The 18097-nt window shown below is 36.1% G+C and overlaps 1 protein-coding gene across 1 annotated transcript in view; it reads right to left on the minus strand.

Annotated features, from left to right (window-relative positions):
* The window catches only part of DNAH14 (dynein axonemal heavy chain 14), a 390346-nt gene that overhangs the window by 187088 nt on the left and 185161 nt on the right, over positions 1-18097 (minus strand). The window contains exons 34-36 of the mRNA XM_046678097.1: positions 14537-14708; positions 7791-7880; positions 863-997 (exon numbers count right to left, since the gene is read on the minus strand). Of these exons, the coding sequence (XP_046534053.1) occupies positions 863-997; positions 7791-7880; positions 14537-14708 (397 nt within the window). The remainder of the gene's footprint in view (positions 1-862; positions 998-7790; positions 7881-14536; positions 14709-18097) is intronic.

Genomic DNA, 18097 nt, shown 5'->3' on the forward strand with positions numbered 1-18097 from the left:
TACACAGAAATCGAAATATAATGATGTATACTTGAAATTTATATAATGTTATAAAACAATCTTACTGAAATAAAAAAATACATATTATAAAAAAAGGTATTCTAGGATTTCAAGGACAATTTAACATTATTCAATCTATCAACATAGTTTATCACATTAACCATTTAAAATATAAAAAATAAATCTACACATAATTCAAAATATACTACAATGTATGTCTGAAAATTATACAATGTTATAATCCAATGTTATTGAAATAAAAACTAAAATACAAAAATAAATAAAAAATAAATATATATGTTTCTTATCTGAAAAAATATATAAAAAATAGATGCTGAAAAATCATTTCACAAATTCTAGGAGTCAAAAACCAAAGAATAATGAGAATAGAAGAAAAATTCTAGAGTATGATGAATATTTATCATGGACCATGAGAAAACATCATATTAAATGCAGAAATATTAACTACATCCCAGATAAAGTAAGGAAAAAGATATTATAGTTAACATTGCCTTGGAGGGTTAATCAGTGCGATAAAATAAGCATACAAATATTAGAAAAGAGAGAAAATTATAGTCATTTAAATATGATTCAAATACCTAAAAAAACCTTCCTGGTCCATTAAGTAAGGTGACTAAATACAAGATAAATATAAAGTTCAATAGTTTTATTTTACACTAAAATTACCAATTTGAGATTCAAACAAAAACAAATCCCACTCAATACAATGATTTCTAACTATAAAATTCCTAGCAATAACTTTAACAAGAACATGCTTTTGTAAAGAGAATATAAAATGTTACTGAGGTATAAAATAAGATCTGAACAAATAGAGAAACATTTTATTTAGTAGAACATTTACCTGTGAAATAGATTCCCTTTGTTCAATTGATACAACATCTTCAACAGGTAATAGTACTAATGTTCTTTCTAAAATTCTTCTAACTGTCGTCTTTCCTCCACCTGTTGGGCCCACTAACATCACACCAACACGAGTCTAAAACAAATTTGCAGATTTATCGTTTATTTCTGGTTTACTGATGGTTCAGTTAAGTTGAAACTTGAAGGTTCTTATTTACCAATACATCTATCTATATCCATTGACCATTCCTTCAAATTACTGTTCAATCTGTTGTAATCTCGTTTCTGTTTTTATTGACTAGGCTAATGTTAAAATCACCAGAAATCTCCTAATTTTAAATGTCAAAGAAGAAGTTTCAATTCTTGATATTTAACAGTTTATCTCACTTCCCAATTCTCCTTTATTCCTGCACCTTTCTCTACAATTGGCTTTTGTAACACAATTTATCTGGGCTTTCCTCTCTTCTTTCTCTTTCTTGTGTTCTGATTGTGCTTTCCATGTTAGTCTTCCCTAATTCATCCTTGTCTCTGTCTCTGTCTCTCTCCTACTTTATCCCTATCCAATGTCATCAATCTGAATATCTTTAACTACGACCTAAATCCTAATGACTCCCTAATGTATACATTTTTCCCAGTCTTTGGTTCTAAGTGCCAGAATGAATTTCAATAGTCTACTAAATATTTCCATCTGGATGTCTCATGTGATTTTCAAAGTCAACATAATCTAATCTATACCTTCTCCTTGAACTTGTTGCTTCTCTTATTTCTCTAATCTGGTTAATAAAACCACTATGTACCAATTGTCCAAATTAGAATACTTGCCTTTTTCATCCCTCCTCACTTACAAAACTTTTGCTTGATTACATCTTCTCTCCATCCTAACTATAATGGACTTAAAGTTTGCACTCCCCTAACATTCAAATGTTGAAGCCCTAACACCTAATGTGATGGTATTGCAGGTGGGGCCTTTGGTAAGTAATTAGGTTTAGATGAGGGTAAGCCCCCATGATGGGATTAGTGTCCCTATAAGAAGAGGAAGAGAGACTAGAACTTGCTTTCTCTCCATTATGTGAGGACACAGTGAGAAGGTCACTGTCTGCAAGCCAGGAAGAGTGCTCTCCCCAGGAACCAAATCTGCCAGCACTTTGATGTTGGATTTTCCAGCATCCAGAACTGTGAGAATTAATGTCTGTTGCTTAAGCCACTCAGTCTATGGTATTTTGTTATAGCGGCCCAAATGGACTAAGACAAGCGGGTAAAGTGTCAGATGATAAAGCTCTTAAAAAGTGTCAGAATGGGCCCTCAACATCTCTTCTGGACTATTGTAATAGCATTAAAGAAATTATTATTTTTAGTTTGTATCATGTAAGTACCTTAAAATTCAAATACAGATAAAGCTAAAATATCTTCTCACTTCCATTCCAATCTGTGTACCTTGGTGGAAGCCTTGCGATTCTCTGCTCTGATAGTCCCATTCTATAACCGGCAGGGTAGAGGGTCCAAAAAGCCTTGCTTGTCAAATGAAAAGTGTATATTTAAGAAGGCAGCTAACCTGGCCCCAGTGGCATCATAGCTTTACCTGAAAGAGTGGCAGCTATCCCTCTTGGAGCAACTTTATCTCCCACGTCACCTCCCAAAGCAAAGCTGCTGGCTCAATGGAGCTCTTAATTCACAACGATTCCCATAAATGCCTTGGTCTGGTCTACTGATGATTCAGCTAAGCTAAAATCTGAAGGCTCTTGCTGTTGAGCCTCAGAGACAGCTATGCAGAACCAAGAGCAGACTTGTTGATTCTGCTCACTGGAAAGAACTTTGATTCTTGGGCTTTGGCTGTGGCCTAGCTATTTGGCCTGCCACTTCGAAAACTAGAGACTAGAAGATTAAAGATAATCCTCTTTGGGGCTGTGAACTATAGAAACAAGTGGTGGCTGCTGATCAAACTATCTGAGTCACTCACGGGCCCATGGTAAGGACCCATTCTTTGATGAGATTACCCAGAATCAAGCTGCTGATTGAGCCTGTCCTTCCCAGATTGCCATGATTGCTGTCTGCATACAAGATTGTACTGGATATGGCAACATGTTCACCATCATAGACCGCACAAAGAAAAGGATTGTGTGTTTCTGATGCAGGGGCTACTACTGCATTCCAGACTTATGACTCCTGCCAAAAGTTGAGAGAGTTGTCTCACAGTAGGGGAAGCCACGTTGCCCAGGGCATGAATGACCCACATATACTCTTGGCAAGGTGCTATATCTTTGATCTCCTTTTTCGGAGCTATCAGTGTTGCTGCACTGAAATTGACACTTTCAAGTTATGGCGTTGCTCTTCCAGTACAACCAGCTAACTCCAGCCACACCATTATGTCTCTTGAAACTAACTTGTGTCATGTGTTTGGATTTCTGGACCATTTGCAGTCTGACAATCGTGTATCTTTTACTGATTTTTGCACTAAAAGTTGTTGAGCCCACTCAACAATGGGCTGATGGTCAAGGTGTTTTATGGACCTTCCACACTCCCTACCATCCATAGGCATCTGGTATTATTGAGCATTCAAACAGCCTTCTCAAAAGTTGACTCAAAAAGATTTCTCATTCCATCTCCCATATCTTTTCTTTGTCCACATACCTTACCAAGGAAGTTTGGTCATTGAATGTGGGTGTCCCCAGAAAGGGATCATTTCCTTTCATCTGCTTCCTGGGTAATTATCAGCATGAAAGAGATAAGGGATTACATAGGCCTATTTTGAAAATTTAGGATTTAGTCCTGACCATTCCAGGGCATGGTGTTTCTTTCTTTCCCCTAATCACAACCCCAGGCCACCTTGATTGGTACACATTGCAAAATGGGGCCTATGGGATTCAAATTTAATTCTGGTTCAGTTACCTGGATTCTCTGGGATTGACACAGTGTTAGATCATAAGGATAATGACTGCTTGATTGAGTACACTGCCTGCTGAGTCCTTCTACAGTGGCCCATGCAGGCCAAAGTAGGAGACATAACAGTTCTAAATTTTATAAAAATGCCCTTGTCCCTCTTGCATCTAGCTCTTCAGGATGAAAGGTATAGGTGCAAATAGGGGATGTTCGGAAAATAATTATGATTGAAATGACAGAAAGAGGATATACCAATTTTGTGGCAGTGCAAATACAGCAAAAACCTAGACACCTGGGGAGGAAACATCTTAGACCATGGAATATGGGGGAAGAGAGGGGTATGGAAGATCTTTCATCTTTCAGAACTCTCTCTTTAACCTTTAAAGGAAAATGCCCTGACATAGCTATCCCAAACAATTGCAGGAGCCTTTAATAGAACTGACTGCTGGGACTGCCATCCCCTACCAAATGGGACTGACCACGATTTAATTGTTACTCCCCTTAACCTTACTAAGAAGTCTATCAGAAACAGAAGGGGGTGACTTCAGCCACCGCACATCCTAGGCAAAACACCTGTCAACACTTCAAGAAGTCTTGGATATCTTCCCCGCACCTACTGCCATTGCTCAGTCACTCCATGGGGCAGACAAATATCATCTGGTTGATGGTATGGCAAATAGGTAAGATCAGACTGACTGTCCTCAAGTGGTCACTCCAAAATAAAGAACTAGACTTAACTATTAGAACTGAACTGAGAGCCCATATTAGAGGCACTGTCAACCTGTGTCTTCCTGCCCCCTCAAACTGATGTAGGTCCCATTTAGTGAACCCAACAACTATAAAAAACACTTTCTTTCCAAGGGTACCATGTGCACCCTTAGGATTGTACTTCTTATGTAGAAGCCACGCATTAAGTTGCCTCCCTCACTAAAACAATGCGCTTTGCACCTTAGAGGTGGTTATAAAAGTGTTAAAAATCCAGTGTTTAAGGAAACATCACTTTGACCCTGGAAGGCTTTCAAATCAGTCTCAACTCACTGGCCAGGGTTGTTATGGATGACAGAACTACACTAGACACTTCCTCCTTGTGGGCCAAGACAAAGTCTATGCAATTGAGAATTAACCTTGCTGTATTTGGATTAATGCTTTAGACCAAGAGGAACAGACAATACAGAAGCTTAAGAAGAAATATACCTGGCTTTCTAAGGTAGATTCTGTTGGCTTACGGAATTTGCTTAGCTGTTTGGGTCCAGGACCTTGGACGGGCATGGTTGAGATCAACATTTTAGGTCTGTCCCATCCTACTGTTTATAGTCCTTTTGATAGAAGCCTTTATTAAATGCTTTATGAGATAATCTGGATGGATTTGGTACCAGCTCCTGTTAGTCACTTTGTAATCAGAGTGATCAACAGAGTGGCATACTCATGGGAAAATTCACATAAGCCAAGACAGTGTATAAATGAGGCATGAATATTGTTGGGAGACAATTCTTTATAGGTCTCTGACATTTCTACATGCCTCTGAGCAGAGGCATTGAAAGCTTTATTTAGAACTATCTTTTCAGAAATGTTTGTACAGCACACAGTTTTAGAAGACAGAGACAGTATCTCCTATTAGGATGGAGGATAGATTTATTTGCTGTCCAGAATAAAAGAGAGATAATGTCTCCATAAGCAAAGCCTAGGAATACTTCCTGGTAATCTCTTTATAAGGCTGGAGGGTCCCTAAGCTTGGCGTTCTTCTCCTGTGAAACAATTTACCAAGTGTGCAGGTGTCACCTGACCCTGTATTGCCCTGTGAGAATTAAGTCTTGGGGAAACTGCTGTGAGTAGTAAACTTTCTGACCCAGGAGTCTAGTGTTTTCTGCCACTGTGAAAGTGTGGCAGGCTAACCTGTTAGCTTACAAGCAGAGTGAAATCTTGACAAATATATGCATAGAGGAAAAGATATAATATCATAAAATGAAAATTCTCACCATAATTAGTAATTCAATTCTATCTCAATCAAAATCCGAACAGTATTTTTTTAGTAGAAGTCAACAGGCTAATTATCCAAGAATTTTGAAAATAACAAAGACGGAAGATTATGATGGAGTTCAGGACACACTATCCCAAAATATGGCACCTTGGCATACTTAATACATTAAACTGAAGGAGGTTTTTTTTAATGACAGAAGCAAGAAGGTCACTGTGACCTCCTCACCTCACTACTCTTCCCTTAAACAGGTCATAAAACTCCCATGTGAAAGGTACCCTCCCAGTACTAGAAGGAAACACATTCTTACCACCAGAGACCAGGAATGTGGGGCTGAGAAGGCTGTATAAACAAAACTTGTTAAACTAACCCTTCTCTTTCTAGTTACTTCCTTACCATTTAGAAACCCCTAGCCCAAACCCCTCTGTTTTATCAATTCTTCACAAATTTATTGTTTCGTTGTCTAAAAGATTTAAAAGCTCCTTGTCCTGGTCACTTCTTTGGGTCATCGTTCTCTTGTGAAAGCTCCTAGGTACATGTTAAAATTCAATACAATGTGTATGCTTTTCTCCTGTTAATCTGTCTTTGTCAGTGAAATTTTCAGACCCAGCCAAGTACCCTAAGAGGGTCAAGGATAACTTCTTCCTGCCTTACAACTGGTATCATCAGATATAAAGACCCATTATAAAGCTATGGTAATTAAGACTGTGTGTCGTTGTCATAAAGAGAGAGAAAGAGACCAAAAGAATAAAATATAGAAGAAATTAATAAAGAAACTCCCCCATTAGATATGAAAATGTGGTATATGACAAAAATAGCAAATCAGTGAGGAAAATTCTTGGAAAAATTGGTTATCCATATAGAGAAAAACAGATCCCTGCTTGATACTTTGAAGAAAAATAAATTCCAGACAACTTAAAAACTGGAAACACAAACATCTAAAACTTTTAGAAAGAAATTATAGAAAATATCTATAGGATAGAAAAGATTTCTAAAAACAGGACACAAAAAAATAAACCATAAAAAAAAGATCGATAGAATTTACTTCATTAACAATGTCTCCTCCACAACTGAACACCATCAATATTTCTAAAAACCTAAGACTTAGAGAATTTATTTGCAATGCATGTAAGCAATAAAGAAATTACGATAGAAAAATACATAATGAAAAGTCATATTATGTTTACTAAGAAAAAGACAAACAACCCAATTGAAAAAAATGAGTACATTACATAATCTGGCAATTCATAGAGAATTCAAACGGATAATAAACATAAATGGATGTACAATTTTACTAGTAATCAGAGAAATGCACAGTCTGATGCTTTTCCAAATGGTTTATTCACAGAGAAGGGAAATTCAAAGAAGGCATAGCAATGGAACGCAGAACATTTTGCACTACATTTGTAGGATTTTTTACAATTATGTATTAAGGAGATGAAGGTGAAAAAAATTACAGACAGTCCCTGACTTAACGATTTTTCGACTATGATGGTGCAAAAGCAATATGCATTCAGTAGAAACTGTGCTTCGAACTCTGAATTTTGATCTTTTCCTAGGCTAGTGATATATGGTACACTACTCTCTCATGATGCTGCCGCAGCTCCAGTAAACCACGCGATCAAGAGGGTAAACAACCAATACACTGACAATCATTCTGTTTTCACTTTCAGTATAGGATTGAATAAATTACATGAGATATACAACACTTCATTATAAAACAGGCTTTGTGTAAGATGACTTTGCCCACCTGTAGGCTAATGTAAGTGTTCTGAGTACGATTAAGGTAGGCTGGGCTAAGCTATGATGTTTGGTAGGTTAGGTGCATTCAATGTATTTCCAACTTAAGACTGGTTTATCAGGACATAACCCCATCGTAAGTCAAGGAAGACGTGAATTAGTTGAGAGTTAAAGTGAGGGGTCAAATAACAAATTTAGGTAAATGATTAATCAATAAGCCACTTTACTTAGAAAAACATTATAATAGCTCTCTTTTATTATTATTGTGTTTTTCTCTTTGATCATACCTATTAAAACACAGGAGCAAAGAATTGCTAATATGCCATTCTACATTTACCTGAAGTTGATTGTAAAACTGTATGATTTTCTCTTTCTGGGTTGGCCATTGTTGTAAGCCCAATTGTCCTGTTGCAATAAATATTGCTTTCTGAAAAAAAAACACTAATTTAAAATATATTGCAAATTAAACCTTTAATATGTAATCCTACAAAATCTAAGAATGAAAACTACTACTTCCCCCTCAAAATACAATACACACAAAATTTTATGTTCACAGACCTCCAGTAGCAAATTCATAGACCGTCCTCCAATTTAAGAACTCATGCTTTTAGATGTATTTAAGAACTAGCTGTTCCCATAGCACAATTGTCTAATTATCTTACACTGAAAGAATAAAAGATTCTATATCAATGTGTAACTAATGACCATCAAGGTAGGTTTTCAATTTTATAATGATTACTCTAACGTTTCAATGTTAAGCATATTCTAAGATAGTAAGTGAAATTTACAAAATTGAAGACTTGATGTGGTTATACATTAGAACATCTCAGGAAGTAGCTACAGCTTGGAAAGACACAATATTTTAACACAGGAATTATAAGGGCAGCCATACTTCCTTCTAAAGTGGGGTTTATTTCAGTGTGGATACAATTGATAACTATGCCTACAGAAAACGGGGGATTTGTCCTTTTTCTCACCATCCTCTCCCATTCCATTTCTCACTCCTTACATTCCTATAATGAAACAAAGAAACAGCTGAAAGAGACAAAAAACTCAGCAGGACTGTACAAATGGAGAAAAAGTAGCTCCCAAACCATGGCTAACTGGAGGTAGGAAATTAGCTGAGAGGACTTTTCGAAAAGCAAGCTCTTTTAAATGGAGTTGATGAGACTGCCCACTTAATGCCTGCACTTCAAGCAGTTTTAGGTATACAGGCTAGGAATTCTTTGCTGTTAATAATACAAGCCTAGATATCTTCCTGAATACAAGCAAGAAGTCCACAGGTGTGGAATAAGGACAGACAGCATGGGAGACACAGAAGGTCAGCAGAACTGAGATAATCAAAGAAGAGAGATTCAGATAGGTCGTCCCACCTGGCTAAGGATTTTCACAAGCTCCTTACCTTGCAAGGTTTTGAAATAAAATCATAATCCTAATGTAAAGTATTGTAAGGTATGACTGTATATAACGTTCCTTGGATTCAATTGGATGATAAACTATCTGTAGCTCTTATTCTGTGATATGGTTTCAATACTTCTCAGCTAATCCTTTGGTTTCTCTGAGTTAATGACCCTCACACACATTGGACATTGTTAGAGACAGAAATGTAAATAAGTTGGATAGATTCCAACTGCCTATTTCACGCAATTCAGATGCTTGCATCTCAAATGAACAAGCAGCATAAACAGCACATCTACAGAATATTTCTTTAATAACATATATTCCTACAGGAGTATGTTATACATGACTGGTCATTGTGTAAGCCATCAAAGATACACCATTAAATAAAAGACTGGATTATTCCAAATTTAATATTAAAATCATAACTTTAAGTTATGATCTTTGGATCATTTCTATGAGCCACATATTACAATTTGGTAAGATTTTTTTAAAACAGTCGACAGCTTGCATAGTTACCAATGGGAAAATTATACAAAGGGGGAAGTAGCTGAATAAACTGATATGCTTATGAAGAAAACTCTTCTATAAGCTCAGACTGCTATAAACTGACTTGTAAAACTGATGACAAGATAAATATATAATGAAGTTCAAAAGTAAAACCATTAATGTGCATGTAGAAATGTTATTAGAACGGCAATGCCATTTGTTTCAGCTGTGACTTGAAAAATGTTAAAGGTAACACTGGAAGCAGTTAAAACATATAATTGGAGAAAGGAGAGCAGGGGATTTGTAGACACTGCCTGGGAGGGATAGAAGGATGCTTACATAAGACAAAGAAAGCAAAACTTGTCAAATGACAATTTATTTCTTTTCTTTCTGGCAAAGGGAAAATCCTCAAAATGTAAATGTAAATCTTCAAAATGTATGCAATAGCTTTGACATAAATATCCACTGTATTTCTCCTGGAAATCACACAGAGCAAAAAGGAAAAAAAAATCAAATTGCATTTTCATTAAAATAAGGAAACAAAGTAAATAAACAAAACCTAAAACACATGTAAGTGATTTGAAAATAGCCACGCTTAATATTTAGCTTCAAGTTTGGACTTGCAAATTGTTGGTCTAGAAAAATCCCACTCATTTAATCATGTGAAACAAAGACTCTGACAGTATAAGTCTTTCTTGTCAGTTTAGAGAACCAAAAATAAAAGATTACACATTAAAAGGGCTAACAGAATACCAAAAGTCATAACTAAAGAATTTATAGTGAGACTAAGACTATCGAAGACAAAGTGAAAATTTTAAAAGCTTCTGGAGAGAAACAGCAGATATACTACAAAGGAACAAATATTACTGACCTTCTCAAGAGTGACCCTGGAGCAAGAGGAAAATGGAATAATATTTTTAATGTATTAAATATTTTAATGTATTAAATGAAAAGAACTTTAAACTTAGAATTTTATATCCAGCCAAACTGTCATTCAAATATGAGAACATACCAGAAATGGTCTCATGTATTAAAGTTCTCAAAAGTTTTGCCATGCAAAAACGTATTCTGAAAACACTGTTGGGGGAAGTACTTGGAAAGAGGAATAAACTGAAGTCTTCAAGAGGTAGGGAGAGAAAGTTTGATAAAATATTTTATTAATTTACAGTGTTCTAAAGTCACATGTGTGTCATGCACCTGTGTCTGTGTGTGTGTCTAAAAAAGCTAGGAAAAGAAAAAGGAAAAAATATTCCCATAACAACCAGGAACTAAAATTCTACACACCACCAACATAATAGGAGTGAGAGTATGAGGAAGACCAAAGAGTATCAAAGGGTATGCTACAGTACATGTCTTGAAAGGGAAAAGACACAGACATTGAAAAATTTCATAAATAAATAGGAACTAGTAATGATGAATGTCAGTCTTCAGGTAAGAGAAGCACCATATAGAACAAACACAAAATAAACAATGAAGAAAACTCACTCTACCCAACACAGAGTAGGAAAAGAGAGAAAACAATGAAGCAAAAAGAAATTAAGTAGATAATATAACAAATGCATTTTAAGATAACAGAATCTATAATGCATATAAAAAGTTAAAATCAATAAATACTGGGTAAAAATAGATTGTATTACAAGAAAACAAAGTCTACCAATATATCTCCTACAAGACTTATAGTTCAAACAGAGAGACACAGAAAGTCTGAAAAACAAAAGAATGGAAAAAGAAATTCTGAGGATATGAATCTCACACCAAAAAGTTGGACAACAATCTTAATATGTGACTAAATAGATCCTAAGGCAAGACAGAACATATGGGCCAAAGAGGGATATAGTATAGTGGTAAAAGAATAAGAGATATAAACATATATATACAACTTATAACTTCAACTTACATACAGCAACAATTGACAGTAGCGCAGGGAAAATAGATATATCAACAGCTGTAGTTGAGATCTTAATAACACCCCTTTCAGAAACTGATGGAACAATGGAAAACAAGCAGAGCTATCAAAATTCTGAAAAATTAATAGACTGTGTATATTACTTTATATCCAAGCAGCACAGAATACACATTATTTTAGAGCACACATGAAGCACTTACAAAAAACCCACTCATTAGGTGACAGGAAACTTCAATAAAAGTTATCTCAAAAGGATAAATATATAAATTACAGCATATAGTCTTCAATCAAAACCAACTATAAATGAAGATTAATAATAAAAAGGATAATTTAAAATCTCATATTTGGTAACAAAATAACTTTGCTATAAAAAGAAATCATAAATTAAGAAATATTTATAACTGAATGTCAAAACACTACATGTCAAAATTTATGCTTTATGATTTAACCTATAGTGCCCTCATTTTTCTTGTCTACTGTTTTTTGACTTGAATTTCACTTTGTTTGTTAAGACTGTTACTCTATATTGTGTTTGTCTTGCAAACTTTTAGACATTCTTTTATTTTCAAATTTTACGAATTCTGCAAAGTGGAATTCAAGCCAAAAAAAGAGTACACAAGAAAAACAAGGACACTATATGTTAAAGGGTAGAATTCATAATGATGACTTATTATTAAGATTAATGTACCAAACAACATAATAACAACTATTAGAAAGCAGAAATTATAAGAATAGACATAAGTGTACTTATAGGAGACATCACTTCACTTCTCTCAGTCCAAGGTAAATCAAGTAAACTAGAATAAAGTATGGCTATAGCAGACCTACGTAACTTAATCAATAAGATAAACAAAATGGTGTTCGGAGTTTAGCTAAGCCACTCGATGGCTTTGCTGCCTGGGCATCCATTACGTTCAGCCAAATGGCCTGCAGGGGGCCTTAAACTGACACTAGGCCCGCACGCAAGTGCACGCCCCAGATAACAGCCCACAGAGTAAAAAGCACATGTACGTTCCTGATGTGACTTCCCCAAGAGCCCTTGTGATCAATAGTCTCCCCTGCCTCCCAGGGCCTTCCCCTTGTGTGCCCCTTAGATAAGACCCCTTTGGAACTTACCAAAACTCTGCTCTTTTTGGTTTGAATTGACCAATTCAGGCTTACCCTGGGAATCCCAAATCACTCCATCTATGTGCTCCAATAAAGGCATGTGACCCTGGTGCTGCCTGTCTCTCTGCCTGCACCCTGCCTTGACCTCCCATGTGGCTCCTGGAGGCAGGTGCAGTGTACTTCCTCCAGGACCTGTGAGTAACAACCTCCTCTAGTTTAATTTCTCTTGTAGTCTTTTGTTGAACTGTGGTTCACCATCTGGCACCCTGTGCTTCACTTAACAAATGTTAATTTAACAAAGTCATAACAAATGCAGATAAATGGAACTCCATGTCTTGTATTTTCAGTTGATAAGAGTTATACCCTCTTTTCATGTGTATATGGAAGATTCATAAAAATTACCTATATCTTAAGCCATAAAAATGTAAATTAAATTCCTAAGGATAAATAATAAAGACAACAGTCTCTGATCATAATGCAATAAGACTAAAAATTAATAACAAAAACAGAAAATAAAAAGGTCTCTTACCTGGAAATTAAAAACATGAAAAACCTCTGTCTGAAAAGAACACTTAGGAAAAAAAGGAAGTACTAACTACTGAATTTCTGGAAAACAATGATTACAAAAAACCTACACATCTGAACTTACAGCATATGCAACTAAAGCAGTGCTTAGAGAAAGTTTTATAACTTATAATTCTCATACACTTATATGAGTAAGTAAAAAGAAATAAACTAAATGAACTAGACATCTTATTCAAAAAGCTGGACAAAGAATAACAATATAAAACCCAGAGGAATAAGGAAAGATATTAAAAAATATTAATATGGATATTAAAGAGTTGGAAATAGAAAAAGATGTATTAAATAAATAAAAGGCTTGTTCTTTGAGAAAAAAATAACAGATAAACTTCTAGGTAAAACGAAGAAAACTCAAATTAAGAACATAAAGAAAGACTGGAAAAATAACCTCAGAAACAGGAAATTGAAAGAATTATACGGTAGTGGCTTGTTCAAATCCATACTAATACATTTTAAAACTTGAATGAAATGAGAATATTGCCTAATTTAACAAAATTGACCCTGGAAGAGATACAAACTCTAAATAAACTAGAACTGTGAAAGAGCTGCCCTGTCATAAAATTCCTGGTCCAGATGGTTTTCAAGGGAAATTCTTCCAAATCTTCCTACATCACCTAATGAATGTCTTTTTTTGGTAACTGCTTCATGTGTGCTCAAAAATAATATGTATTCTGTGCTTGTTGGGTATAAACTTACATACATAGCCTATTAATTGTATTTAAAGAACAGATAATTATGAAGCTGTTTAAACTATACTTTCTAAAATAAATAAAAAACAGTGTTTTAAAAATTGGGTAGGGTCCTAGGGAAAGGAATCAATAGGTTTAATGGCCTGACACCTGATAAAGGCCTAGGAAGAGCCAGAAAACAGGGAGAAATTCAGAATGCAAACAAGATGGAGGAGAGGAATGGATGGAGGAAGGAAAAAGGATAGGATATATTGGAAAGATAACCTAGTCTGGCTAGATTGTAAAAGGCATTACATGCCAAGATAATTAATTTGGGTCTTGTACTATGGGCAACACTGATCCAATAGTGGCTTTGTTGATGTGTTCAAACATATGTCTTAGAAAAGCAACACTGGTGGCCATATGGCAACATACTAGAATGCAGAGTGACAGGAGGCTATAAATAGCAACAACAGATCTCACTAGACTAAGGCAACGACTGTAAAGTTGTACATATAAGATAAAAAATAAAGGGCTCTACAATTATGTAATTTTAATATCACAAAATATTTACATTTTAAAGTCTTTTTTCAAATTCTGATCTAATTGGATTCTCAAAGCACTTGTTTAAAATAGGAAGAGTAGACATTATCATTCCCATTTGAAAGATGAGAAAATTGGGGAACAAAATATGTAACAGCCTTCCCTGCCTAAAGGCACACAGTTCATTCTTCTTTCCATCAGGCCATGATGCAATGAAAGCTCTTTTTGTTCCCCCAAGGGAAAAATCTATCTCCAAGTATTTTAATCCCCTCAATTATAAATAGAGTATTTCAGGGAGAAACGTAACACTTTAAATCCACATCTAGTTTCTTACGTTAATTGATATTCTACATCTAAATCATTTGTGATGATTTTTAAAGGTCTTATTACCTCCAATGCAATTTGATTTACTTTTGAAACTGTTGCTCCAGGAAAAACATCTCCTATAATCTTTTCAAAAAGTGGCACATCTTCAGGAAGAAATTTTGATAAACTAGCTTCTCTCACAGTTTCAATAATGATCAGAGTTTCATCTGTTTCAGAAAGATTGTCACTGGTGTTACTTTAATGGTAGAAGAAAACAAACATAAAGAACAAGTTAGCAAGTATGCTTTGCTGACATTAAAGACAATTAATATTCTTTTTCAGTTGTGGCCATCTCAATATCCTTTCCTCCTCTCCCTCACTGCAAAGCAGCTATGTGGTTAGGGTGAGGTTAATCTGGCCCCCAGCTCCAGGGATGGGCCCTGACTGGTCTAGAACAATCAGGGTGATGCCATTCCCCAGTCACTAACTCAGGGATGGGTACTGGATCAGTAAGGTTTTTTAGTTCCAAACAACAGAAACGAAGTCAGGCTAATACAAAATGAAAAATTACATAATGATTTATTATAAATCTCTAGGAGAGAAGAAGCCTTGCAGGCCATGCAGCTGGGAACCATGGCCAAAATTGCGCTACAGAACTAGTCCTGTGAAGACATGACTGCCACCATCAATAGGTCCACAGAGCAGGGCCTGTTGCACCAATACCACTGATGCTGGCACTAGAACTCCAGCTGCCCCTGCTATTTCTGGTCACTGGCTACTTCTACTGCCACTGCTCTCACTCTTGCCAGAATGGACTCTGTGTATATCCTATTTCCTTTTTCACTAGCTTCAGGTTCAGACTCTAGGGGACTTATCTCTGATTTGCCAAGGTCGTACACCCAAGCCATAGTTACAAGGGAGTTTGAGAAAGCAAGTATGTGGCATAACAAATAGTTATTAAAGGAATACAACTCTAGTCAATCAGTGTGTGGCAGTCACTTGGACACAGGGGTTCAGTGGTAGACAAACGACATGTCCATTTAGAGTGCTTTGGGATTTCAGGTCAATGGTATGGATAGCTCCAGTTATTATTAGAAGGCATCTGCCACCAAAAAGGAAGCCAGCCCAAAGATGATAAGCCAGTACACGGAGGGCTGCAGTGCTGAGAAGATCTCAGAAAAATAAAACTGAAACCCTAATCAAAGCAGTCATACCCTGATCACCTCCAGATATTCTGATTGGGTGAAACAGCAAATTCTCCCTACTGTTTTAGCAAACTTCAGTTTTCTGTTAATTGTAACAAAAGCCTCCTGATATAATGTTATCATACAGTATACTTATTGCCCCATAGTAACAATCCTTCATATATTAAACACTTCAGCATACATTTTTATATAGTAAACGTAATCAAAAGGGTGAAACAGTAGCTACATGTGGTACGATAGGATTTTAGCGATGGAAAGAAAGGAAAGTTTTCCCTGCAAAAGTGTCCCTCCCGTCCTCTTGTCTCCTGATGTCTGAAATTCTTCATTAGGATGGTGATGCTTTTTAAGTCTTTGGTTTATAAGAAAAACAGCTAACAGTTAACATTTATTGAGTACTTTTTTAGGCACTTTGCTTAATTCTTTAAGTTATTTCATTAATCTTTTCAACAATCTAAGAAGTAGGAAGAGTGATACTCAGAAAAATTAAATAACATGCCCAATGTCATATAGCTGGTAAGTGTCTGAACTAGGACTCAATGAGGTCTCTCTGACTTTCAGGCCATTCTTATAATCACTCCACTATTATGATAGGAGCCCCATACTGGGATGGTATTGATATCAGTCATTTACGTTTCCCTGTGAATACGTCTTTGAGTCTTTCTGCTGAGGATGTTTTGGTAGAGAGAGGGCAAGAGTCCACTTGAAGTCAAAGTGAGGGGGCCACCCAGAGAGAGAAAGGGTCCCAGATTTCACTGCTGGGATTCTAGGGACTATCCTTGACTTTTTCACATTTTTTCCCCAACATAGATCTTGCTTTACATTACGGGAAGATGAAAAAGAAAAAAATAGGGATGACAAGTATGTCTGGTTGGGGATTAAGTATTAGATATAGATAGAGATAATAGCTTATATAAAATAATATAATATTGTTAACATACCTTGTTATCAGATATAAAGATAACACTTCACTAAAATTCTACAAAAGAAAAATTTGGGGGATGGCATCTGAGATCACCATGGGGTCTACCTTTTACAATTTAAGGAAAAAAAAGAAAGTTCTAATGTCAACTAAAATTCAAGAAAAGGATAGCTAAATGTAACCTTTTTTTACCCATTATGATTGCCATCATGATACCAGTTCTTTGAAATTACTAGTTAAGATTTACTTTGTGAACCAGTACTGTGGTAAGTTTTATAAATGTTTCAAGTGTATACTTGAAGAGATGTTAATTCTTGAGTTGCTGACAAAGCAAATCTTTCCTACCAAGGGGATCCTAAGACTCCAGATGTTGGATAGTTTATTTTCTAAACAAAAGGGAAGATTTGGAAAATTCCTTTAAGGGAAAGACAGAAAGCTGCCTGTGGTAGGCAGAAAAAAATGCCCCCACAAGATATATTCACTTCCTAATCCCAGGAAGCTGTGAATATTATCTGATACGGCAAAAGACGTAATTGAGTTAAAAATCTTGAGAGTAGTTTATCCTCGAGCATCCAGATCTAAATGCAGTCACATGTTCCTAACAAGTGAGAGGCGGAGAGACACAGACATGCAGAGGACAAGGTGGTGTGAAGATGAAGGCAGAGATCAGAGTGATGTGACCTTAAGCCAAGGAATGGTGGCAACCACCAGAAGCTGGAAGGGGAAAGGAATGGAATCTCTCTAAGCGCCTCTGGAGGGAGAGTGGCTCTACCCACAACCTTGATTTCAGACTCCTGGCTTGAGGTACCATGAGCAAATACATTTCTGTTGTTTTAAGACATCAAGTTTGTAGTAAATTGTTATGGCAGCCCTACAGAACTGTCTTTTACTATTTTTTAAATGTAAACATCTTGAAATTCCACTTGTGGGTTAGAGTTAGGCTCCATCAACATGATCTAGAAAGACAAGGCAGAAAAAAGGGAAGGTTGAATTACATGCATAAAGAAATGAAAGACATTTGTAGTATTCTTACGTGCCTCAGAGACAGTCAGAAGCCTTAAGAAGAATGGGGTAGAGTAGAAGGAGAGGAAGGGACAGAGAAGGAATGAGGAAAGAGGCAAAAAGAATTAAAATTTTGGGTGGCAGGAAGGGCTAACGGACTTTGTAAAAGCAGAATTGTCTAATACTAATTTTTAAATGGTTTGCTGTGCTTCATCTGATAAAAGAATCCCCCAAATTACTTCACAATATAGTCAACTCCACACAAGCACAGCGTTTACGTGGTGCTTTGGGGGAATCAAAGAAGTGGGGCTGTCACACGTGTGCAAGCACAGAGACAGGAGATGGACTGAGAGTACACCGGGAACACGAACTCCGATCCAGGGCGCCTGTGAGAACTTTCAGTTTTCTGTGATTTGAAGAAAACTAACCAGGGACTTTGGAAGGAGAACAGTACCACTTTCACTGAAATATTTATTCATACAAAGAACTAGGTGACTATAAGAAAGACTGGAGGACCCA

Source organism: Equus quagga, chromosome 12 (assembly GCF_021613505.1).
Source record: "Equus quagga isolate Etosha38 chromosome 12, UCLA_HA_Equagga_1.0, whole genome shotgun sequence".
Classification (NCBI taxonomy): Eukaryota; Metazoa; Chordata; class Mammalia; order Perissodactyla; family Equidae; genus Equus; species Equus quagga.